Source organism: Argentina anserina, chromosome 6, assembly GCF_933775445.1.
Source record: "Argentina anserina chromosome 6, drPotAnse1.1, whole genome shotgun sequence".
NCBI classification, from domain to species: Eukaryota; Viridiplantae; Streptophyta; class Magnoliopsida; order Rosales; family Rosaceae; genus Argentina; species Argentina anserina.
Window position 1 is genome coordinate 13,886,054 of NC_065877.1, and position 26,942 is coordinate 13,912,995.

A 26,942-nucleotide genomic window follows, 5' to 3' on the forward strand; every position below is an offset into this window, starting at 1 on the left:
TCGCTGGGCACACGACTCCTGTGACTCTGTGAGCCCTTTGACCCCTTTGGCCCTCGCTCGCTAGTTGTTACCCCTAAAAAAAACAGAAAAAAAAGGAATACAGAACCCCACCATTCCAGCCAGCCTTTTTACCCACTCAGCTACAGCTACTGTACCAAATTCGCTTTCTCTCTCTACCTCTAACCACTTTCTTCTTTCCTCTCTCTCTACAAGCTTCTGTGTAACTACTAACTAATACAGTAATACACATGAGATTATGAGAGAGAGAGAGAGCAGAGCAGAGCAGAGCAGAGGAGCCTTTCTCACTCTGAAAAAGTTGGATTGAGAAATGCTGTTTGCTTTAGATGAAGTCCAAGCCAAGCGACAAAAGCTGAATTGAATTCATTTCATTACCCCCAAAAAAAAGAGACAGAGAGGAAAGCTCAGATATCTCTCTCTTTCCTTCACTTGAGTACTCGCCGGTGCGTCTCTCAGATCCGTCCGTCTCTCATTTCCGATAAGATCAGCTCGCTTCTCCCCGCGCGTTGCTCCGCTCAATGTTCCTCCCATTCTGACCGCAGGTACCTTCGTTTTTCGTTACTGGCGTTGTTTTGGTTCCGAAATTGAAGCTATATTTGTATGTGCTTCGTTATCGTAGCAATTGATTTGGAAGGCTTAGCTTGCTGTAATCTGTAGCTAGTTTTCTGCATTCTGAGAATATAGGTAGAGCAGAGTAGCTTGTAATTTTGAGATTAATAATGGCTGTGCAGATTGTGAGGTAGGATTAGTGTTGAACATCATGTTTTCTTTTTTTTGCTAGCGAAAAATAGGTGAGTGTGTTTTGCTGCATTTGATTTTTGAGCAAAGAAGCCTAAAACCCTCGCTCAGAAGTTGAAAGTGTTTCTGGTTGATGCTGAGGTGGAGTTTTGTTATCGTTGTGCTGAAGGATTAGTCTCAAGTGGTAATGGCATCAAAGCATGGATCACGGCCGAAGAAATTAGGTTCTGGCAGTTCAAGAGCTGCTAATTCTCCTTCGTCTTCCACTACATCGTCTTCGAAACAGTATTTGGAAACTTCTGTTGAAGGTCAGAGCTCTCCTGCATCCTCTTCGGCTCGAAGTAAACCGCAGTACTTTTACTCAGAGAATGTGGCGCCGGATGCGGAGAGGTCCAAAGAAAATGTCACTGTGACGGTCCGCTTTCGTCCACTCAGGTGCGTTTCATTGCACACTGAGTTGTTTTTCACTTGTAAGGTCTTGTGAATACTCAACAATGTGACTGTTTTGTCTATATTTTGGTGTAGTCCGAGGGAAATTCGTCAAGGAGAAGAAATTGCATGGTATGCAGATGGAGATACTATTCTGCGGAATGAGCACAATCCGTCAATAGCTTATGCATACGGTAAACTATCTCCTCTCTTGTACTTATATTTTCCAATTCATCTGGAGGAGAAAGAAGTAAAAAGCTTAATAATATGGAGGTTTTAATCTGTTTAAATTATGTGTTTGAGAAAGATTTGGGCAATGTATACATGTACTTGTGTGTTTAGTTTCATTTAAGCTCCAATTATGAGTTGAATGATCCTTCTATGCTGTTAACTCACTTAACTGGGTATGTGAAAATTGCTTCAGCTTTCCATTTATAGGAAGCATGCCCTTACTACAGAACTACAGAATAATTTGACAGTAAAGCAGTGTTCTAGTCTATATCATAAAGGCGTTTACTAGCAAATAACTCACTGCGCAGTTCTTCTGTAGATCAAAAGTATATGCAGAATAGTCTTACCTTCAAATTTTTTCATGATTTTTCTGTCTCACTTATCTCTTTCTTCTGTGTCACTAGATCGGGTGTTTGGCCCTACAACCACAACACGCCATGTCTATGATGTTGCTGCTCAGCATGTAGTTAGTGGCGCTATGGAAGGAGTCAACGGTAAAGAACCTAAACTTTGCATTAATTGACTCTGATCAACTTCAATTTCTGCATTGTTTTTAGTATGGTTAAATTACTTATATGTCATAGAGATGATGTCTGATATAATTGAATGGCTTGTTCCAAACCTGATCTAATAATGTTTGATTCAAAATGGTGCCAACAGTTAACACCTAAATGGCAGTACTGCAGTTATAAATGACTGTATTTTATATAGATTGTATCCTATGTTCTTTTCTTGCTGGTTGAATGGCGAGGTTTTTGTTTTTTATTATTTTTATTTTCTTTTACCTAAATTCTTAAATTAATCAGAACACCTAAACATTAAATCATTCATGAAACCATTTGAACTTTACATTTATAATCACCTATATATTTTCACAAACTATGTCTGGATTAAATTTGGAGGATGTGACAGAAGTCATATAACCCCTACATGGCTACACACATGAAGCCTTAAATTTCTACTCAACTGTGCACCTGTTTTATCCACACCTAGTTTATTTCATATGAGGATCTTTACCTCTTGCTCAACACAATCGTGAGGGCTTCCAGCTTCAATCCCACGACCTTGCTGACCAATGTTGGAATGTGAGAATGCATTTCCAATGGTCAGTTGCTTTTTTAATAGTTGCAATGGGTGAATAGAAAATGAGGGGTAGAACGTCTAGGGACTTGATGGTTTGTTCCACACGGAAATTCTGAAACTATTAGTTTTGGTTGGACCCTAGAAACCATAAGCTTACCAATCCTTCCCGTTGTAAATTTGACTTTAACCTGTAAGGATCTAGTACAGCTTCTCGGTTCTACCCAGTAGCTTTTGTTCCTATGCAACCAATGTTTTCCCATTAAGACTGACAAACTGCTAACGACAGAGTAACCTAGGCATTTAGGTTGTTTAAATAAGCAAAGGCTAATTGCTCTACCAATTTAAGCTATTGGCATATTGCAATACACATTGGAGTAATTACTATCATTATTGGTGTTTGGCTATATTTAAGTTGCCCAAAGGATTTAATTCATCTATTGTTATTTAGTCTAAAAGTTTTCTTTCATGACAGGTACAATTTTTGCTTATGGGGTCACCAGCAGTGGGAAAACCCACACAATGCATGTGAGTGACAAATGTTAATGCTCATCTTCTTATACATAGTAATAATGGATAATCTGCATCGAGCTTTTCTGTTCATTATTTCTCTTTAAAGTAATATGCTCTGCAGTTTAGATCCTAATATGGTGGGATCATAGACAATTATTGATGTGATTTTGTATGCCCTATTAATTCAGGGTGATCAAAGGTCGCCTGGAATTATACCACTGGCTGTGAAAGACGCGTTTAGCATCATCCAAGAGGTACTTTCTAAGCAATAGTATTTCTTGTAACTTTTCTCCACAGATAAGTTAATCATCACAGTTTTTCTCCTTTTCAGACTCCAAACCGAGAGTATCTTCTTCGTGTGTCATACTTAGAGATCTATAATGAGGTAAGATTCATTGCCTTCTCATTTCCTTCTAGTTTATCATGATAGATTTGATAATATGAATGTTGGTAGTCGGAGACCAATTCATGCTCAACGTTACTAGATTTGGTTGCACCTTTTAGTTTACTTTACTATCCTTTAAGATTTGTTTCATTCCAGGTTGTTAATGACTTGTTGAATCCAGCAGGACAGAATTTACGAATTAGAGAGGATCCCCAGGTGCTTTCTTCATCTGATCTTTGTTTTGACGTGATCATCTTCATACATTACCATTCTAAGTATGATAAAACAGTTTATTGTATTCTAAATGCTCCTGTCACATGAATGATAAAATGATATCCATGGTGAGTTGAAGATGAAATATGAGGAATAACAGGGTGTGGGAATGATGGGCTTTGGGTTTGAGTGCATTACTGGTGTGCATTATGGCTTTTTTAATGACTTTCTATTTGTCTAGAGTTCTAGAATGTCTCATGTGTTAGCTATTGTATAGTGAGGCTAAATTTTTGGCTTCTCTTGTTAGTCTATGTGTTGTTTTCTCTTACTTTTTCACTTTTGTTCCCAGCCCTAGGCTGAAGATTTACTATCCATGCGTGTTTTTCTGTTCCATCCATTGTCAATAAAATCTTTATTTCCTCTGAAAAAGCAAAAATGTCCCCCAGATAAGTTCATTTTTGAAGCTGGTGAAGATTGAGGATGTAGAAGCTTTTCAGTGTACCCGCTTCTTTGTATTAAATTTAGTTTAAAGGCTCTCATTAGTTGTGTATTATTACCTTCCTTGTTTATAGTCCACTGGACCTTTAAATTCTTCTGGTAAGATTGTACGTGTTTTCTTCAATCTTCAATCTCACAAGAAATGGCATGCTGTTTTTTCCTTTATCACTCTTCTGTTTAAATTAATGTAAAGTTTGCCAGCTCTTCCCAATTCCTTAAATTAACATAAGTTAGTTTACTGATAGAATCATTTTTTACCTAGATGTATTTGTAGAAGTTGCTATGACTAGGTAAAAGTGAAAAAGTTGCGTAGAACCATGGCCATGGCTTAAGCTTGCCTTAACAAAAAGAATTGTGTAGGTGAGAAACTAGTTGCGCTGCACAAAAATTTGAAAACTTTGCTGATTCACTGAACAAAATTATACAACCATGTTTTGTGCAGTGGTTGTGTTGAAGGTTGATTTTCACAGAAAATTATTTACCTTCTAGTTGTAAAAGTTTTTGAAGCATACTAGGTATCGTATTGCAAGTGCAATGGGGTTTTCTCATTAATGATTGGAACCAACTTTCTCCAATTGTACACATACATGGGTATCTCGTACACTTATCGACAATTCTAATGGCTGAAGACGCCATGACACATGTGTCATTACTTCTGAATTGAGTCTGTTAGATTCCCAGCATAAGATTATCTAAGCTCACTTCCAGATGTTACTGTTTATCTTATAGCTAAATTGATTGATGTAGGGCACTTTTGTTGAAGGAATAAAGGATGAAGTAGTACTATCTCCAGCTCATACCCTGTCACTTATAGCAGCTGGAGAAGGTAAAAGAACATAAATTACATTTTGTGACTCTGCTGAGTGATTTGTGACTATTTTCTAAAATTATTTTTATTTCCATTGTTCCTTACTTCCTTTCTCTGAGAGCCAGTTTTAATGTTTGTGCACCCTTTAATGTGTGAAAGTATGTAAGTAAAGTACCTCACCTTATCTTTAAATAGCTGATTCTTGAAGGCAGAAGGATGGAGGTACGGAAGATAAGACAATGTATACAACTAGACAAAACATAAATGAATTGCAGAGGGAGAAGATATTTAATTTCAAAAGGTTACAGCCTTCTCACCAAAGGGTGATGAGAAGGGAGGAGTATATGTTCCTAAGAATTGTATGGAATGTATAAGATCATGATGATATTCAAAGAAAACATATTCAATAAACAAAAGATGATTGCACCTGGAAACAATTAAGTGAATTCATAGTGTGGTAGAAATGGTTGAAAACAATGTACTTTTGTTTTATGTTGCCAACCTAACACAATATACATCATTGATACTTGCAGTTAGTCTTTGCATGTTTCGGAGGTTTAGATGGATGTATTTCAAAATCATCTTCTGTTATTAGCCTACTAACATGTAGGTTGCCAATGTGGTCATCATACCATCGTCCAAGGCTCACTGTCTTCAAATTTTTTTTTTTTTTTAGATTGGATGTTAATTTAGATATAGCAGTACAGATAAAACTAAATAATATGATTAGGATAGAGTTGTTTTAATGAACTTTTTTTTTGTTCAGTTGACTAAATGGATATGGGTGTGTAATTTTTAAGTTTCAATCTTTTTCATCCCTGTGTTGTTTCCATGAAATGTTCATTCACTTTCTGATCGAGTCTTAATCGTTGCTACAAAACAGAGCACAGGCATGTTGGATCAACAAATTTCAATTTACTCAGTAGCAGGAGCCATACTATATTTACGCTGGTAATTTCTCTATCCTCATACATCATGTTTTTCTTTTTTTACCGCTTTAATTTCTAATTTTGATGGCCTTTCTTATGCTTGTATGGGCATGAAATCAGACAATCGAGAGTAGCCCGTGTGGGGAAAATAGTGAAGGTGAAGCTGTAAATCTATCACAGTTGGTAAGTATTCAAAACTGAGGACTCATACTTGTATCATTCACTTTCAGTTCAACTTGCAAACTATCTTTCTGTTATATGTGCAGAACCTCATTGATCTCGCTGGTTCGGAGAGCTCGAAAGCAGAAACCACTGGTGTCAGACGAAAAGAAGGATCCTACATTAATAAGAGTCTGCTAACTCTAGGAACTGTGAGGCACCGAGTGTTGTTTTGAGTCAATAAGTTCAAAACTGTGTTAGACTGTCCTTGTGCAAGATGTACTAACTCTGGAACATTAATTTCTGTCATGCAGGTTATATCAAAGTTGACGGATGGGAGGGCTGCTCATATACCATACAGGGATTCTAAACTGACGCGACTTCTTCAGTCTTCGTTAAGTGGTCATGGGCGTGTCTCTGTATGGTTCTTCCTATCTATATAGAATCTCCATGTCATTTATTATTATCTCAAGTTTTATATAAGTTGCAAAGAACCCTCATGTTACTTGCAAAGAAAGTTTTGTATTAGTTGATTAATTTATATTTATTGTCCTCAATTACAGCTCATCTGCACTGTTACTCCTTCATCAAGCAGTTCAGAAGAGACACATAATACATTGAAGTTTGCGCACCGGGCTAAGCATATTGAAATTCAAGCAGCACAAAATAAGGTATGTTGAACTGGTGATTAATATTTTTGCCGTTGTCAGAAGTTTCTTATCTGACATAATATTATTGAACCTGCAGATTATTGATGAGAAGTCACTTATCAAGAAATATCAAAATGAGATTCGTAATCTAAAGGAAGAGTTAGAACAGTTGAAGAAGGGTATTGTTACAGTTCCTCAACTAAAAGATGCTAGCGAAAATGATATTCTGCTATTAAAACAAAAGGTGCATTTCAATTCCTCTACTGGGTTGATTTCGGGTTATTGACTGCCACAATTCTGATGTTCTGCTCCTACAGCTCAAAATGCTAAATCATCAGTACACATCAAAATGGTTTTGAGTTTACTTAATTTCCATGTTGGGTCCATTGTAGATGAATTTTAAGCTAGAATGAAACATCTGTAGATATCAAAACTCCCAAGTTTCCGCGCAATTGATGCTGAATTCGGTTTAGTAAAAGCTATTGTATTCACCAACCGTGTTGGAAAGGTTTGTAATCCACACAGAAAACTAGAGTAATGCTACTCTTATCAATAAAAGTTCTTCTACGCCAAGAGTTTTGATACTTGGCCATGTTGACATCCATTTCAACTGTTAGATTTTAACTTTTAATGACAACAAACGGTCATTATATTACCAACACATCAGAGTACTGATATTTGAGCATGTAAGAAGATCAACCCTATCTATCAAATGTGGTTAGACTCTTTTGAAGTTCACCCAATTAATGTTGTTAGTTTCCCACATTGTTGAGTCTATTGTAAATGTCTCTTGAAGCCTACCTTTATGAAGGGAGTGATTCTTCCGGCATATTTCTAAAATGCAACTGTATCTGCATCATATCTATGCAGAATTATTTCTAGTTAAGCTGTTTAATTCATGCATGGTATATTTCTAAAATGTCAATGTTGTGTGACATGAACCATATTTTGCTGTGATGTAATGTGTAAAGTTAGAAGATGGCAAATCCAAATTGCAATCAAGATTGGAACAAGAGGAAGAAGCGAAAGCTGCTTTGTTAGGAAGAATTCAAAGGTTGACAAAGTTGATTTTGGTCTCTACAAAAGCGACACAGCCATCAAGGTTTCCTCAGCGATCTAGTCTTAGAAGAAGACATTCCTTTGGGGAAGAAGAGGTTGGACTGTATTCCGTCAAGACTTCTGTCTGCTGATGACTACATAGTTGCTTTCATTTTTTCCTTTTCTGTTGTCTTTTTAGGACTTTAAATTATTCCCTCTGCTTGTTTATATTATTATTCTAATTGTGTCAGCTTGCATATCTACCATACAAAAGGCGGGACTTGATTTTAGAGGATGAAAACATTGACTTGTTTGTTCGTCCTCTTGTGGGGAATACTGAAATTACTGATGATACGCTGAAGGACGAGAAGAAAACTCGGAAGCATGGACTGTTAAACTGGTTAAAGCTACGGGTATGTCACATATGGTTGCAAGAAGTTTGTGTTCCTATCTTGAGGTTGATTATTAGAACAACAAACATGGAATTCTTGTGTCAACAATTATATTCAGTGTGACGTGAATCTTGTCTAATCTGCATTCTTTGTCCACATGAGAATATATGGTAACTGAGGAAGCATAAAGTTGTAGTACTGTGAATTATGAAATTATTGTATAACAAGGAATTTGGTATCTGGGTTTCCAGTACTTTCTTAACCTTCTGCCTGATGCATGAAGTAGTTTCTGTAGAGATTATACTAAGGCCATGTTGAGGTCGACAGCCATAGATAATCACTGCATCAGACTTTTCATTTTTATATTCTCTATACACTTATATTGTGTTTTTCATTTTCCGATCAGAAACGTGATAGTGGTGGTGGGACATTGACAAGCACTAGTGATAAATCCAGTGGAATGAAATCTACTAGTACACCATCAACACCTCAGGCAGAAAACAGTAATTTTCATGCAGAATCGAGACTTTCCCATTCTCTACTTACTGACAGCTCTCCGTCTGCTGATCTTTTGACTGATGCTATTGACAATAGAGAGGTACTTCAGGAGAAATTTCAGGGACAAGAGACACCTACGGTATGTCATTCCTTTTCCTGAAGTGATACTGTAATATAAAATTTATATTTTGTTTGACAAAATTATATTTTGTTTGACAAAATTATATTTTGTTATGCCTGATCATTCATATGGAATGTGCATAAGAGGAATATTTGATACTGGAGTTGCCCCATATGTTTGGTAGGGTGGATGCTTCTGCCAAACTGGTAGTATACTTCCTGCTTTAGAATAAAATTTAGGAACTCTTGGCAGTCAACTAACTCTCTCCTTGACATTCTCATTCCATGGGCAGGTGAAAGAGGACAATAATCTTGATATAGTTAGAGTTCAGGAGAGTGAAAATTAAAGCCACATGGAAACTAGAGATGTTAGTTGATTGGCAAATAATGAAGGCAAAATTGCCAAAATACCCTAAACTTAGCTGAAATTGTAAATTTACACACTATACTTGCAATTGTGTCAATATACCTCCTAAACTTGGTAAAAAATTAAAAATTGCCGATTTGCATCCCCTCATGTTTCCATCCAATTTTGCAACACATGCCATGCCCATGAGGGATAATGCTATCATTTTATGTTTTAAAAAAAATTCTTTAAAAGGAGGATTATTTTTTTAATCATATTCTATTTACATCTTTTTTTTTATATTCAACCATACTTTGAATTATATATTCTACATAACCACCCATTTCAAATATCGTGTGTTGTGTATATAATTATATATGTACACATTTATTTTTAATTTTTATGTTATTATATCTTTATCTATATTTTTCTAATATCTTGTAACATGTCATGTCACGTAAATTAATAAATATATAAATTAATAACATGTTTCGAAAAATAAAAACCTAGTCTTCCTCTTAAGTAATTTTATTAATTTATTTCATTATTAAAAATGAATAAATATATAATGACAAGACTACCCCTCACATTGCATGGCATGTGACTTAAATTGGATGGAAAACATTAAATTTAACAGAGGGAGTGCAAATCGGCAATTTTAACCAAGTTAACGACTCAATTGCAAGTTTGGGGTGCAAATTGATATTTTTGCCAATAATGAAAAAGAGTTTTGTAATGTAGAGTGTGTGTGTTCTCAAGTTGTGTTGCCATGTAAAATTGCTAGGACTGTAGAACATAAATAAATATTGAGAATACGAGGTGATTTCTCAGCATAATGTGCTTGGCAATTCATAGTATTACATCCCAAAGGATTTCGTTTTCTGCAAGTATCAAATTTCCTTCCAGTAAAATTTGATGTTCAAAGTACACATAGATATCTTATGTAAAGTCCCAATTAAATATCGATATTTCAAGTATGTTTATTTTCTGTTTCTTAATTATATCAGCAGACAAGCATAAAATCAATTGATCAGATTGATCTATTAAGAGAGCAGCAAAAAGTCTTGTCTGGAGAGGTAGCACTGCATTCAAGAGCACTGAAGCGTTTGTCTGAGGAGGCATTAAGAAACCCACAGGACACATTGAATGTAATTGTCTTACTTCCTTACGATCTGGCTCTGTAAATATTTGTTAATATTCATTTGATCCCCGAAAAATGTTGCTGATTTCATGGTTCTGTAATAAAGATGGAGATGCAAAACTTAAAAGATGAAATCAAGGCGAAAAATGAACAAATAGCTCTGCTGGAAAAGAAAATGGCCGATTTGTTGATTGTTTCACCCACCAAATTGGATCAAATGGAAATATCCCAAGTAAGTGTTGATTTCCTTATCATGCATTTTATACTGCTATTCCAAGAAATAAACTTCGGTGTTGGAGTACAACCAAACTTTTTGTGGTTCACAGTCCTGCTCTTACTGAGGAGTGTTCTGTTTTCATTTAATTCAACTTAATGTGTGGTTTATATCTGCAGTCTATTGCTGAAGTGGTAGCGCAATTGAATGAGAAGTCATTCGAGCTTGAGGTGATAAATACTTACATTTTGGTCTAAATGAACTAAAATAAATTGCATAATTGTAGTTTCTTAGATCATAGGCTAAGTAGAAAATCACTTTCGTATTTTGGTAGGATAACAAACCATGTTCAAAATTTGGTTTTTATTGAAATAATGATGGACCGAATGGATATAAATAGTCAATGATCGTCCGACCTATGTTGATTTTGATTGTATGAAGTATGATTATTATTGTTGTTACATTTTTTTTTCCTTTTTCTAAAATTTATCCAATTGCCCTGAGGAATCGTGTCATTTGATCCTATGCTTTTTCTAAAATTTATCCAATTGCCCTGAGGAATCGTGTCATTTGATCCTATGGCACATCTGGAGGATCCATTGATAACTGGTCTTTGGCTCACTTTCAATATCTCTGGTTGTGTTACTTTCAGTTTCCAATTTACATGGTTTTGGAATATCATTAATTGCAATTAAAAAAAATTCAAAGAAATGCAAAAGTTAAAGGAAGTCTTGTTTACTCCTATAGTTTCAATGTTGAATGTTGTATCATTATTTTCATTCCAGGTTAAAGCTGCTGATAATCGTATTATTCAAGAGCAGCTAGAACAAAAGGTACATGAACTAAAGTTTTTCTTATAATTTCATATTGAAAGGAGACTTCACAGTTTAGGGCGACATATGACTTTATGTTCGAAATCAGATCCAGGAATGCAAAGAATTGCAGGAAGCAGTTGCCTCCATGAAGCAGCATCTCTCTGAGGCAATGGAATTTAGAAATTCGGGTCCGATAATTGGTTCACAATCTGACTCAAGAAGCTTGCATGAGGAAGAGAATGGAGTGTTGAATCACACAAATGAAGTTTTCCTTACAGATAAACAGGTTTTTCTCCTCTTGTGGTGTCTGACTGAACAAACGTTTCCCAACATAATGTGTGTGTGCGTGTGTTGATACATGCACAATCTACTTTCAAATATGTCAAGTCTTAATTACATACTGACCTATTCTTTCCCTTTAAATAGGCGTTTGAGATTGAAGAATTGAAGCATAAGGTGGCCGAAATGACGGAGTCAAAAGAACAGCTAGAACTTCGGAACCAGAAACTGGTGGAGGAAAGTTCATATGCCAAAGGTTTAGCCTCAGCTGCTGCTGTTGAGCTCAAGGCATTATCTGAGGAAGTAGCCAAACTTATGAACCATAACGAGAGACTAGCTGCTGAGCTGGCGGCATCTAAGAATTCACCCACCCAGCGTCGAAGTGGTAGCACACTTCGGAATGGTCGTAGAGAGAGTCACATCAAGCAGAATGACCACAGTGGGGCTATCTCAGACATGAAGAGAGAACTAGCCATAAGTAAGGAAAGAGAGCTTTCCTATGAGGCTGCTCTTACGGAGAAGGATAGAGCAGAGGCTGAGCTTCAAACAAGGGTTGAGGAATCCAAGCAAAGAGAAACATACTTGGAAAACGAACTAGCTAACATGTGGGTTCTTGTGGCAAAATTGAAAAAATCTCATGGAGCTGAAACTGATTCTTCTGATTCAACAAGAGAGACTAGACTAACTGATGGCTTGGGGGGATGGTAGTAGGGGTTCAACAAGAATAAACCTTGAAGATTGGTTTGTGAGAGAGGTGTAAAGATGTGTGTTGTCTTGCGAGGGTTCTGTGTATAATACAAAATTAGGCTCTTCTCCTTTCGTTCTCTGGAACGGTTTTCTTGTTTGTTTATAATCAAGTAGGATTTTTTTTTCTTTCTCAGTGCTGATTCAAATGTGTTGTCCTAATCTGGTTTCCAGGTTTAGTTTCGCATGTGTTGCCATTTACAATGCAGCCTAGGGAGGACTCAGAGTTATCAGACCTAAATTGTAATCTGGCCCCAAGCATTGTTACACTAGATTTGATGCAAATTGAAGGCCTAAGGTCATCGTGGTAGTCTAGTCTAAAGCATTGTGCTACACCAGATTGACCAGAATATAAGACAATTGAAGGTTTGAAGCTATATATCATTGATAGAGAATTAGAGATGGGATATAAAACCAAAATTATAAAATTTTAGAAACCTGAATTGGTAATGAAGAATTTCCAGTGCCGGGATCCAAACCTAAATAGTAATGAAGATTTTGAAAGCATTCTGCTGCGTACCGACAATTAGACATTGTAATGACTAACGAGGGTGAGGTTATTTCCTGCTTTTATATAACGGATCATTGTAATGAGGGTACTACCCTAGCTGGGCCTATTTATGATGTCTGGCTAGGAAATTAACAGGCAGGTGTGTCACGGCATCCGGTGGAGAGCGTAAGTTGTATTTATACGATCAGGTTCAGTTTCTCATAGTAAATGTGTTTCAGGGTGTAACCTTGAAAACAAAATTGTACAGGCTAGTGGGCGGGCTCAAAGTGGACAATATCCTCAGCTATGTGGATTGTTAAGTTACACTATCACTTGTTCTCATTTGTCCTTTCTGATTGAAACATCAACATGATCTGATTTATAACTTTTCAGTTAGACTGAGTGAATATTGAACATAGTCATTTTGATTTGAATCCAAGAAAAAGAAAGAAAGAAAAAATCATAAATATCATGCTCGAATTAGAACCTAGATTGTTATCTTATCAAAAACAATGTGCCACAACAAATCAGGAATTGAAGGTCTATCTTAGAATGTTATATATAAGGACAACAAACTAGAAAATTAAGGGAAGGACAAAAAATCATATGTCCTTATTTCCCTATCCCCTTATTAAAATTCGACAAGTGGCAGCCTACTCAGCTTAACAGTCTCTACCCATAGAATTTAACTATACTTAACCATAAAGTATATTCGGTGCACAACGTACATCTTCACATGAACTAATTTAGAGAATCATATACATGCATAACCCGATGGGCCATGGATATAAATTATTCTGGATAACTAAAGTTGCTTCAAGTATCTTACACGCTAGGACCGGTCTTGAAACTTAAGAGGCTTGAGGCGAGAATTTAAAATTGTGGCCTAATATGAAAAGACAACTATTGATAGTACTGAGCTTAAATTCTTAATTTTTTTTTACATTTTTACTGTCTGCTTAAATTGATTAAGGGATCAAAATCAAACGAATCTCATATAATAATAAAAGGAATAAAACATGTGTTTAATGCAAAGAAGAAAAAAAACAAGTAAAAGAAAACCACAATAAAACACACTGGGTCTCGATCCAAGGGAGATACTATATGCTCAATCTAATTGGAAAAATTATTCATAAAGTATTATATTATTATTTTTTCTGATGCTATGAGTATGACCCGCTTGTTGTCTTGTGTCCCTCGGAGGTGGTTTCGGTCTAGTCCCTTATTCCTTGCGTACGGTTTCATTTTTATCAATGAATGAATTTTTCGCTAAGGGTAATGAGTCAGTCTTTTCGTCACTTACCTAAAAAAAAGTACAACTAGGGACAATAACGCAAAAATTTAAATGTTGTTATAGGAGAATCATCTCATATACATACTTGGTGTATCTTGTCCTAATTAGTATAGTCTACCTAGTTAAGGAATGTTATCTTATCCCTGATTCATCATGATCTTTGATGTAATGCCTATATATAAAGCTCTATCTCTATCAATAAAATTACAGTTATTCTCTCGAATTCATTCTACTGTTTCACAATTTGTGCCTTACAAATCTTATATGACTTGTCTCATTGGGATTGATCAATTGATCCAAGGGCGTGGTATAGTGCAATTTTTGCTCCTTAATGGTACTCCCATAACAATCAAAGATGCACTTTATGCACCAGAGGGGAACCAAACCTTGCTAAGTTTTAAGGATATTCGTGCCAACGATTATCACATGAACACCAAAGTTGTTAATGGAAAAGAGTATCTCTGTGTTACTTCTTGTTATGGACGTCATCGTCATACCCGAGAGATGTTTGAGCGTGTTAGTAGTGGGTTGTACTTTACCACACTACATCCAATTGAATCCAATGCAGTTAGCAAGTCTTTATGTGATTCTGACACTTAGAAGCTATGACATAATCGTCTAGATCATCTTGAACGTGATATGATGATTCGTATATTAAAAACTCAACACGGTCATCCATATTTCAAAACCAACAAGCATGTGGGAACCCCACACGCTGTGAATGATGCTAGTATGACAGTGGTACCTATGTCCGGCCATGGCTCGGCCTCTTGGCCTGCCAAGGCTTTCCCACGGTCCTCTAAGGCTGTGATGGAGCCCAAGGAGTTATGCGATGCCTTTTCTGCGATCTCTAATGCCCATAAATCATTTTGTAAAGCTTGTGCATTTGCAAAGATGCAGGCAAAACTTTCCTTTACAGTTGATAATACACAGAACATTCTATTCTTATAAAGGATCTAAAGTAATATATGTGGACCAATACATCCAGAAGGTGGACCATTTAGATACTTTATGGTTATGGTAGATGCATCGACATGCTGGTAACATGTCGATCTATTGTCCACACGCAATGCTACATTTCCGAAGCTTCTTGCTCAAGTAACTAAACTCAGGGCTCACCACCCTGACCATCCGATTAAGTCTATTAGACTGGATAATGCAGGAGAATTCACTTCGAAGACATTTGATGATTATTGCATGTTAATCGGGATTGATGTTGAACATCATGTACCTCACGTTCATTTTTAGAATGGATTGGCAGAAGCAACAATTAAGCGGTTAAATCTTATAGCTCGGGCTTTAGTTATGCATTGTAACTTGTCCAAAACTGCTTGGGGATATGCAATCTTGCATGCAGTTGTATTTATTCATTTCAGACCCACCGCCAAACAACTTGTTAGTGCGTACTAGTTGGTAACTGGATATGAGCATGACATTTCATATTTATGCACGTTTGTTTGCGCGGTTTATGTGCATATTACAAAAGTGACGAGATCGAGTATACCTGCCGCAAACTGTCTTGCGAGGTTAGAAGTCCCGAACTTCGGGCAAGATGCCGCCATACCAGGGCAAGGCTTGGCCGAGCCTACCCTAGGTGGAGGCACAACGACGGTCTCGGCTCCTCCCAATAAGAGGGGGAGGCCGAAAGGTTCTACTGACTTACAGCCAAGAAAAAGAGCTAAAGTCAAGGCAGAAACGGATCCACTCATCATAGACTCAGACAACCCGAGCTTCGAGATTATCTGATTATAACTATGTCCATGAATCAATATTAGACTCATTGTTGATATCAGAGAACAAAAGAAATCTCATTGAGCGAGTTAAATGCTCTAGAAGTCATGTATAAGAATTCCATGTGGATAGATGATGTGTTTACTTATTTTTTCGCTCGGGAAATCATCGACGACGACGACATGAAACCGCACTCGGTTGAAAAATGTCAACGAAGAGCAGATTGATCGAAATGGAAGGAATCAATCCAGACGGAACTAGACTCTCTGAATAAAAGGCAAGCTTTCGGTCCGGTCGTTGAAGTACCGTCGAATGTTAAGCTTGTTGGACATAAATGGGTCTTTGTTCGCAAGCTGAATGAGAAAGGCAAAGTCCTTTGGTATAAAGTGTGACTTGTTGCTCAAGGATTCTCTCAGCATCCTGGTGTTAACTATGAGGAGATGTATTCTCCGGTTATGGATATCATTATCTTTCGATATCTGATAAGTCTAGTGGTATCTGAAAAACTAGACATGCAGTTGTTAGATGTGGTGACCGTGCATATTTATGGGGATCTAGATACAGAAATATACATGAAGGTTCTTGATGGACTTCATGTACCCAAGTCAAGTAAGCCACGCAATGCCTATGCCATTAGGTTACAATGCTTACTTTATGGACTTAAAAAATCCGGTAGAATGTGGTATACACGTTTGAGCGAATACTTGATTGGGAAGGGATACAAGAACGATGAATTGTTCCCTTGCGTGTTTATCAAACACAATAGTTCTGGTTTTGCTATAGTAGTTGTCTATGTTGATGATATGAACATAATTTGATCTCTTAATAAGATTGGTGAGACGATAAGCTACTTGAAAGCAGAATTTGAGATGAAAGACATGAGAAAGACTCGGTTTTACTTAGGTTTGGAAATTGAGCATAGAGTTGGTGAAATCCTTGTACACCAGTCTGCATACGTCCAAAAGATACTCAGGCGATTCTGTATGGTCAAAGTTATGCACCCTTCCAGAACTCCCATGGTTGTAAGAAGTCTGAATACCAAGAAAGATCCATTCCGTCCGAAAGATGACGATGAAGAGATACTTGGTCATGAATATCCATATTTGAATGCTATAGGAGCTTTGCTTTATCTAGCTCAATGTACTTGTCCAGACATTGCATTCTCAGTGAACTTGTTGGCAAGGTTTAGTTATGCACCAACTATGCGGCATTGGACCGGTATCAAGAACATCTTTAGGTACTTTAAAGGTTCCATTTATATGAGGTTGTATTATAAGTATTCCGACAAGAAAGTGCTATTTCAGAAAGTATTGATGGTGAAGATCGACACAACATCGCCGCCATGCTCTCTCGGAAAGATGGACACTGCCTTGCCGCCGCCGCCGTAGCAGCTGTCGGTGCTGGTCTCAGGATTTGAATGGCAATTCCTCCTTTCCTACAACGTCTAGTGATGAGTTGGTAGGATTCGCTAATGCTGGATACATTTCGGATCCACACAAAGAACGTTCCCAAACTGGTTATGTTTTTGCCATGGGAAAAACAGCGATTTCTTGGAGATCAACCAAGCAAACCCTTGTTGCTACTTCCTCGAATCATTCTGAGATTATAGCATTGCAAGAAGCAGTTAAAGAGTGTATTTGGCTTCGAGCAATCATTACTCATATTTGAGAGGCTAGTGGATTAAGTTCTACTATAGTTGAACCTACATGTCCTTACAAAGATAATGCTACTTGCATTGAGCAGATGAAGTTAGGTTATATTAAGGGTGATAACACAAAGCATATTTCGCCAAAGTTCTTTTATAATCAGCAACAACAAGAGATGTTGAATATCCAAGTTAATCAGATTCGTTCTGAGGATAATATGGCAGAATTGTTCACTAAGTCTCTTCCAAAATCAACATTTGTGAAGCATGTGAGACGCATTGGCTTGCATCGTCTATCAGAGCTCCAAAGATTGAGTTAAAGATCAGAGAGAGTGGTTTTGTAGACATCAGGGGGAGTCTACATCACATGCATTGTTCATTTGTAGTTAGTGCGTTGTGCTCTTTTTCTCCTTCGACCAAAGCTTTTAATTTTACCTAAGAGGTTTTTGTTTTACTTGGTAAGGTTTTTACTGAGGCAACAATATTGCACTATGTCACATTAAGATCGTGATACAAGGGGGAGTGTTATAGGAGAATCATATCATATACATACTTGGTGTATCTTGTCCTAAACTCCTAATTAGTATAGCCTAGCTAGTTAAGGAATGTTATCTTATTCCTGATTCATCTGAATCTTTATGTAATACATATATATAAGGCTCAATGTCTATCAATAAAAGTACAGTTAATTTCTCCAATTCATTCTACTGATTCAAATTTCTTTTAATAAGATGACATATTAGCTATTTTAAAGATATGTATATCCGTAAATTAGAAACCCATTAGTGTATTTATGTGATTTTTTTAAGCAAAGTGATCAGAAACTCATTTTAACTATTTTTTATGCAATTTGATATCGATTACAAAGTTAATTGAGACAAGATAAATGAGGTACTTGTTGGTCGTTTATATAGCAATTAGAAGATAGCTAAATACAATAAATTAAACTCTGTAAGTGTACACATCCAAACATAATATAGCGAATAAGCAGGGGTTGAATCCACAGAGACTTTGTATCAATTTTGTATTACCCCTCGTTTAATAGACACATTAGGATTAACTACTCGACATTTGTCGAATAACGTAGTTTAATACGTTAATATTAAACTGCACGTCGTCATGAGCATTTCCGAAGTTTTATTTTGTTTTTCTGACTTTTACAAATTATTTCTTGTGTTTTAAAATGCTTTTACTAAAGTTTTTTTATGCGACTTAACTTCGGTCATCAAATTAACATTGTCGAAGATTTACCATTGGATTAATTTCCTTCCCCTATTTTGGGCTAATTGTTCTAGACTTTAGAAACCTTTTTCCTTTCTTTTTTTTCAGCTCAAGACCTGAGCCCAAATCCTTGGCCCAATTCATTTTCATTTTAATTATGCCAACTCCTCTCTCTCCCTCATTAGCTCGGCAACACATCATAGCTTTCTCCCTCTCTCTGCGTCTCCCACTGAAACCGACACCAACCACTTCTTCTTCTACAAAACGCCACCGTCTGGGAAGAAATCCCACATGCATCACCACCATTAAACTCACCTATTTCTTCTCTATAAAACCATATCAACAAAACATAAGCTTGTTCTCGATTTCTCCAAATCGGAGAAGGAAACAAACCACCAATATCCATTGATTCAGGCGATTCCTTCAACTCCGGTGAATTCCTAATTCTTATATGGATAACTCCAGTTCCATATCTTAATACCCAGTTCAATTATTTGTTCAATTTCTTAAATTGAAGCCTAAATCTCCTTCTCTCTCTTTTATGATCCTCATCATCACCAACACTGTCGTCCCCCTCCTTGTCATCAACGACGTTGTCGGACCTCCGACGAGTCTCTTCAGACTTCATGTGGTAAGCCCAGTTCTCTTCTTTCAATTTTAATTTGATTCTCTTTCCAATTCCATTGAATTAAGCTCGAGTCCAACTCTCTTCTTTTGTTGCATTTGTCGAGTCCTGCCATAATTTTCACCTTTCCGGTGATTTCCTCTACTTCCAGACGACAAGAATGACTCTTTATGTGAGTTGTGGAAAATTAGGGCAGCAGTAGCAACTTGGAATTGGAGCTGAGAAAAGAAGTTTCTTCTTTTCTGCGTTTTGGAAACACAGACGTAGAAATTGATCTTTTCCTCTATGTTTGTTTTTCAATACATTTTGAGTTGTTGGTGATACAGTATTGGATATGACTTCGGATCCGCGGAGGCCCGCAAGTCCGATGGGCTTTTATCCGGTCCAGTCTGCGAGAAAACTCGCTTCTGTGGGTAGAGAGCCAAGCTTAGTTTAGAGGTGTGAAATCCGACCCGGCTCGCCAAAAGCCCGCAAGGCCTGGCCCGTACAAGACTGTCAAAATGCCTATTTTTTTTGTTGACCGTAGGTAAGGACGGTCAAACTATGTCTGAAACGGACGAAATTTTTATGGAATCCCTAAATATATATACCGATCACATCTGCTGGTGTCAATTGACCGTATTTAGAACCGGATTTGTCGATCGCCGAAGTGTCCACTAATGTATCATAACCTTTATACTAAGTTTAAAATAAAACTATCGCATTATGGAGTGACTATATGAAGAAAACTTCTTGGGATTAATCGACACAAGCTGATGTGATCGATACTCATATTATGACCCTATAAAAATTTCATCCAATTCGAACCTCATTTAATCGTCAGAATTTCCGGTAAATCGAAAACACCACTAATATATCTTAAGGGAGGACCTATTACAAAAATGCGAACGCCGAAAGCCATTTGAATATATGAAATCACATAATTTTTATTATATATTGTGCGCGGTCGCACTGAGGAAACCCATTTGGCAAACGTCCGATCAATGGGGTTTCAATATGTCAAAACACATCTTTTTTAGTTGACCGTATGTACGAACGGTCAAACCAAGTCTAAAAAAGACAAAATTGTTATGGGGTCTCTAAATATATATATCGATTACATCTGCTGGTGTCGATCGATCATATTTCGAACTGGAGTTGTTGATTACATAAGTGTCCACTAATATATCATAACCTTTATATTAGGTTTAGAATAAAACTATCGCATTATGAAGCGACTATATGAAGAAAAGTTCTCGAGATCAATCGACACTAGCCGATGTGATCGGTATATATATTTAGTAACCATTTTAAAATTTCATCCAATTCGGACCTCGTTTGACAGTCAGAATTTCTATTAACCAAAAACATCATTAATATGTCATAAGGGAAGACCTATTACCGAGATGCGAACACCGAAAGCCGTTTGCATATCTAAAATCACCTAATTTTTGTCACCAATCGTGCGCAGTCGCACCGAAGAAAGTCATTTGGAAAGTCCCGGTCAATGGGGATTTTAATATGTTAAAATGCTTTTTTTTTAAACCGTAGGTAAGGATGGTCCAACCATGTCTAAAACGGATGAAATTTTTACAAGTCCCTAAATATATATACCGATCACATCTGTTAGTGTCGATCGAGCATATTTTGAATTGGAGTTGTCGATTGCCGAAGTGTCCACTAATGTATCATAACCATTATATTAGGTTTATAATAAAACCATCGCATTATGAAGAGACTATATGAATGAAACTTCTCGGAATCGATCTACATCATCCGATGTGATCAGTATAAATATTTAGTGACCATTTTAAAATTTCATCTAATTCGGACCTCGTTTGACTGTCGGAATTTTCCGGTAAACCAAAAACACCACTAATATGCCATAAGGGAGGACCCATTACCAAGATGCGACTGTCGAAAGATGTTTGCATATTTGAGATCACCTAATTTTTGTTACCAATCATCCTTGGTCGCAACGAGGAAGCTCATTTGGCAAATCCTCGGTCAATGATGTTTTATTATGTCAAAACGTCTCTTTTTTTGTTTACCGTAGGTACGGACGGTCAAACCATGTTAAAAACGGACGAAATTTTTACAGGATCCCTAAATATATATATCAATCACATCTATCGGTGTCGATTGACAATATTTCAAAACTAAAATTTATTTGTGACTTTTTTTTTAGAATGTTTTCTAATAATTATTTTATTGTTCCAAACCCTTCAATAAAAGTATTATGTTTTTTTATCTGATACAAGCCCGCAAGGCCCGGCGCGGTCCGTTTTAGGTGGGCGGACTTGGATCTTCATATTTGTGAAAAAATACCTGGCCCGTTACTTATATTTAAATGTACTAAGGCCCGGACTCGACCCGTTGACGAGCCCTAGTATTGGATTTGTTTGTCGATTTGGAGTTAATCGGAGATGATTTTGCTACCGAAATTGTGGTCGGAGTGATAAGGTGAAAAATTGAGTTTTTACTATTTTTAAGTTATCTTTTTACCATTTTACTATTATGTGAAATAACATTTATGCCTCTGGCAGAAATGTTATTGTTTCACTGTTAATGTTTAATGTTTTACTAAATGGCTTTTATGATTTTATATTTTAACTAAAGGTAACTTAGTGAAAATGATTTTAATGGTTTTACTTTTACCTTAGGGTACTTTAGTAAAACATAAATTTAATTTGGCGATGTATACTAATTGATAGTTTCGATTTCCGAATCGGTCCGAAAGTGAGAACTTTTTTAACTTAGAAATGTGTCGGTAATTAAATTGATCGTTGATTTGGTCATAAGTATCTTTATCAACCTTAAGGGACGCTTAGTATCATTCGACGACTAAAGTTAGACCGTTTTCGGGTTATCCGAGAGTTAATCGATAAAAGGTCAAATAAGGTCAATACAGTCAACTCCTGGTCAAACTAGGAAAGACTTTCCTGCTCAAACTAGAAAAGGTGATTGAGTCAACTATTTATGACATTTGGACTTCAAATTAACTCTTCTGAATTGCATGGATTCAGAAAAGAAGCTACAAGAGTTGTTTGATACTTGAGCAGTAACAAGATTGGAGTGGGATCATATGTTATGGACTTGGGTATTTATGCACGTCATTTCAGGTAGGGGAGCTAACTCTCTTATGTGTATTTGGCCAATTATAATTTCATAGTCTAGTTCTCAGTTGAATGATTTATGATGCATTAAATGTTATGAAAACTCGAGACTAGGCACGCTTTCGAGATATGGTAAGTAGTGAATCCTCGCGTGTGTTGACTTAAGAGTGACGAGACCCTAGTATTCTAGGTAATCCTACGGTGTCGATGATCGTGAACCTCTGGAGGGGTAATGTTCTATTTATTTTGGATCCATTCTTTTCTATACTATTGAGGGCATTCCATTTAAATGGACATGCTCGCTACTCTGTTATTATAACATACGTGTAGTTGGCCTCGACTATTTAGTCGTTAGAATCGGTTGAGCATTGCTTGTAGTTGAATTTGCCGTACTCTACCTTTGGTGCGCTGAAAATGTTTTAGCATGATGTGTTTATTAAATCTGCATTGTTTTAGAAAATATTTTAACGGCCAAATAACTTACCCTCAACGTTTTCTAGAACTTAATTTCTATCCTTACCTGTTTTGATTTTTCAAACTCATGGGTGGGCTGGCCCTTACTGGGCAAGCGAGGACGACGCTCACCCCTATTATAATGTCTTTGTAGGTCGTTCTGTTATTCGGAGCTAGGAGTCTTCCCTTAGAGAACCATCATATTTATTTATGCCTTTAGTTGTTTTTCTTTAATAGGTATCATTATTTGAAGTTCCGAGGTTGTTTGTAAATCATTTGTCACCATTTGTTTCATTTCTATTTGGGTTGTTGTATTTGTTTAAATATGGGCCGGTGATGTCTTCTCCATCCTTCCGCCTCTTTATTTGTAACATTTGTAACTTTTTTCTATTCGAGGAAATATTTTAAGTTATTGTTTCATTTGTAGAAGCTATAGACTTTTCAACAAAATTTGTTCAAGTTTCCTTGTTATTAGTGAGTGTACAAAACGAACTTTCTTCGTTTTATTTCGCTTGTTACTCTCTTTTAACTCAAAAATATTGCTTGCATTCCTTTATGGGATTTGACAAATTTTGTGCTAATCAATTTTAATAACCAACCATCTGACTAACTTGACGCACTCACACACACAATATGGAGGTTTTGGTTTGACTTCTTTCAAATTAAAAACAGAAAAAGAAATTAAAGCAAACAGAAGCAATAGATAAACAAATTCAATTGTGAGTTAACTAGCTAGGACTTTTCTCCACCACTAAACTTGCCCTCACTCACAATAAGAATGAAAATTAGAATATATATCTTTGTAATGAAAACATTCACAACCAAGTCATGGCATCTAATTATAGTTGTTTTATTCTCTTACTTCATACATTCTATGTGTGGCATCTACAACAAAATTTATATCTTCAAATGTAACTTATTATGGCATCTACTAAAGCTAGCAAATGAAAACTCATTAAGTCTAAAAGAATCTAAATGTCACAAGAACTCCAATACATGGTATCTATAATTACAATTCAAGAATTGATTTTCCAATAAATTCTACAAACAATCCAAATGCTGCGAATAGAGCAAATAACATGGATACTTAGTTATATTTTCAGCATATTAATCTAATTTAAGCTTCTAAGATGCGTCCATACTTAGAAACATAAAGGAGATTACAATTTAATCCAGATAAATCAAATCACCAATCATATATAAAATTGAAATTCATCTCAATTATGAATTGAAAACATATCTGAGGCTTCAAATAAAGCCCTAACTATAAAAGAGTTTAGTTACCCATGACTAAAGAGAATTCAGATTCATGAATCAAAAGTGAAGAAATTGAAAGATGAACAGAACATTAGAACCCTGAATCCTTGAAGTCTTCCTTTTTCTACCTGTCGATTTTTCCATTCATTCCCTTCTTGCCTCCAAAGATCTAATTTTATAGGAGAAGTGATGAACACATAAAGTAAAGAAATGAAGTAATTGCAATTGAACTTCTACCCATTCATTCACCATGGAAGCTTTAGTTTTCCTCTTCGATTCCGTCGGTTTCAGTTTCTTGTAACTCTTGTTTTCAACTCTTCATCAATTGCTGAGTTGGAAACCCACCCAATTGCCCCACTCTCTATAACTGATCAAAACTTTAAGTGAAATATTGATTATTGTGACTGTTTTTGAGAAGAGAATAAAGAAAGCCAATGATGTGGTTCATGGTGTATAGTTTCAGAGGAGCTGAGGAGCCAACGAAACAAAACTTTTTATTTTCTCTCTTTTTTTCTACAGAATAATTACTAATGAGTTGGATGCACCACTTGGACCTTAAAGTCAAAATTAATAACCCAACTCCAACTTCAATCAGCCTATTATATTATTCAATTTTGTAATTCTTCTGGCAGCTAACCTCCCAGTGATTAAAATCCTATAGCTTCTTCTACGAAACTGCAAATTGCGAACTGTAAAATGCTCCAGAAAACTATCATCCGTATCTTTCAAATGATATAAAGCTCATTTTCTGATTCCATCTTGAATGCTCCCAGTAATTCGGCAAAGTTGACTGTTTAGAATGGGCAAATTCTCAAAATGCTTTATTTTTGCTCAATTTCACTTTATGACTACATAAACACTAAATACCATAAAAAACACAATAAAAGGCTTAAGAACATGCACAAGTCTAAGAATTAGAGTATTTTAATGTGTCAAATAATGAACACATCAGTACTCCTTCTATTGCATGTCTAATTAATTTTGATTTCCATACACAATATAATTTTAACAATTTCAACTGCTGCACTCATTCTAAACTACTTTAACTTTAAACTAACCTTTTACCCCATGCATTAGCACGGCTAATCTTTCCACTCCTCATTAATATTGGGATGAAAACTGATTATCATCATGTTCCTTATTTTTCTCAACTACAATCCCATATATTTCTCTTTTTATTTTAATTTTGTGTTTTTTTTACCATAGTACCCTTCCAACATATTTGTTTATGGACTTATTTATTTATAGCAAATAAGTTTTGGAATTTTGAAAGATTAGTGAAGCTGTTAACACCAAATGAGGGCCTTCAGTTATTAACTTTAAATATACTAAGAATGTCATGACAAACCCTAAGGAGTTCCAACATCATTTAACTCAAGTTATCCTTTGTGGTTTCATCCTTTATGTAAATTGGCTTACTAACCATTAAATTTCTACCAAACTTGTAGTATTATTGTTGTTTGACAACTATGTAGCCTATTTTATGAGAGATTTGTGAAAAACATGTTGAGAAAGATAAGTCGTTATGATTCATTGAACCCACTTGGAGGAGTTATTAGATGTGCATATAACACGATTAACCATGTATGAAATTCATCTATTACCAAGGTAAACATATGATAACTATTTACCCTTAAATCCTCCATTTTACACCACTACGATTTTCGATACTTTGACTTATGTATAACATTCATAGGATCTAGATGATTTGCAATATATTATGCATTAATGAATTTTCACACCTCATATATTGTGGATATGTTTAATAATAGAAAATGGTCAAACTATTAAGCAATGTCCCTACTACTTTCAATGCAATCTAACTGGGATTGAAATTGATGAATGTCAAATTGAACATGTGTGCTAGTATAGGCAAGTCCTAACTTCACCAATAAACAAAATCTTCTCAACTGTTGTATGTTAAAGTGAAAAATAAAGATTAGACTAGACGATTAAACTTATATAGTCAGGTCCTAACTTCAACAAGATTAGTTATTGTGTGTTGGATTAAATCACCTCATATATTCAACAACTCAATTCGACTATATACAATTATTTACATAGAAATCAGAAGAACATGAAGCTAATTGAACGTGGACTGTGATTTGAGACCAATTCTTAATTGACTTAAGTAATATATAATTCTAAGAAAATCTTATAAAAAGCATAAGTTTAAAGATTATGAACTTCTATATCATTTTGCTACTAAATTATTCTTGAACTTTATATAACATTTCATTTTGATTTTACTATGTTGTATCATATTCGATTCTTATACAATTACGATTGTTATTGATATTGCACTATCATGATTTTTTTAGCCTCATTCATTTATATTATTATCATTAAGAAATATTGTACAACTGAGGGACCTGAACCTGGCTTAGGACTATAATTACACATATTTTCAAAGAGAACATTATGAATAAATACAGGAGTCCCCCTAGACTGAGACCTATATCATAATCTCTACTAACAAAATGAACTAAATTATCAGAAACACTATCATGGTTTTTATTGTGAATTATAAATTTGTGGTTAAAATAAGTAAAAGATATGCTACAACCTCGAAAATCTCAGGATAGGTCTTGATAAAATTCGTAACTAAGAGTTTATTTCGGTGGATAAAACAAACATCATCTAGAGCTACAATATAGCACGTTGAATATGTGTCTCCAAATAGGTAAAACCAGTTCAAGCGATTGAGAATGTTGCTTTCTTGGTTAAGTTTCATCAATATAGCCAAAATTTTGACACCCTTGGCATGCTAACAATATGTTCTTCAAAATTACCACAAATAGTGGCATAACCCAGCTCTGAAAGTGTGATATAATGAAGTATAATGCAAATTACTGTTGCAGGTAGGCCATTGGATTGGAGATTGGAGGGTCGG

The 26,942-nt window shown here is 35.9% G+C and overlaps 1 protein-coding gene across 5 annotated transcripts; it reads left to right on the forward strand.

The window, feature by feature from the left end:
- Positions 1 to 249: 249 nt before the first annotated feature.
- LOC126799324 (kinesin-like protein KIN-7K, chloroplastic) lies at positions 250 to 12,543 on the forward strand. Of its 5 annotated transcripts, none has more exons than XM_050526508.1 (24): positions 250 to 560; positions 800 to 1,191; positions 1,282 to 1,379; positions 1,821 to 1,910; positions 2,972 to 3,024; positions 3,198 to 3,263; positions 3,341 to 3,394; positions 3,551 to 3,610; positions 4,853 to 4,931; positions 5,797 to 5,864; positions 5,963 to 6,025; positions 6,109 to 6,213; positions 6,316 to 6,420; positions 6,565 to 6,672; positions 6,749 to 6,895; positions 7,623 to 7,805; positions 7,941 to 8,102; positions 8,488 to 8,718; positions 10,056 to 10,193; positions 10,293 to 10,418; positions 10,580 to 10,630; positions 11,186 to 11,233; positions 11,322 to 11,501; positions 11,642 to 12,543. In XM_050526508.1, the coding sequence occupies exons 2-24, from the start codon at positions 944 to 946 to the stop codon at positions 12,200 to 12,202; spliced, it is 3,024 nt and encodes a 1,007-aa protein (XP_050382465.1). In that variant the 5' UTR covers positions 250 to 560; positions 800 to 943; the 3' UTR covers positions 12,203 to 12,543. The 5 variants fall into 5 exon arrangements, with proteins under 5 accessions (XP_050382465.1, XP_050382463.1, XP_050382460.1 ...); XM_050526506.1 differs by having other exon boundaries at positions 252 to 560; positions 926 to 1,191; positions 10,053 to 10,193; positions 11,642 to 12,541; XM_050526503.1 differs by having other exon boundaries at positions 252 to 560; positions 10,053 to 10,193; positions 11,642 to 12,540.
- The last annotated feature ends 14,399 nt before the right edge of the window (positions 12,544 to 26,942 follow it).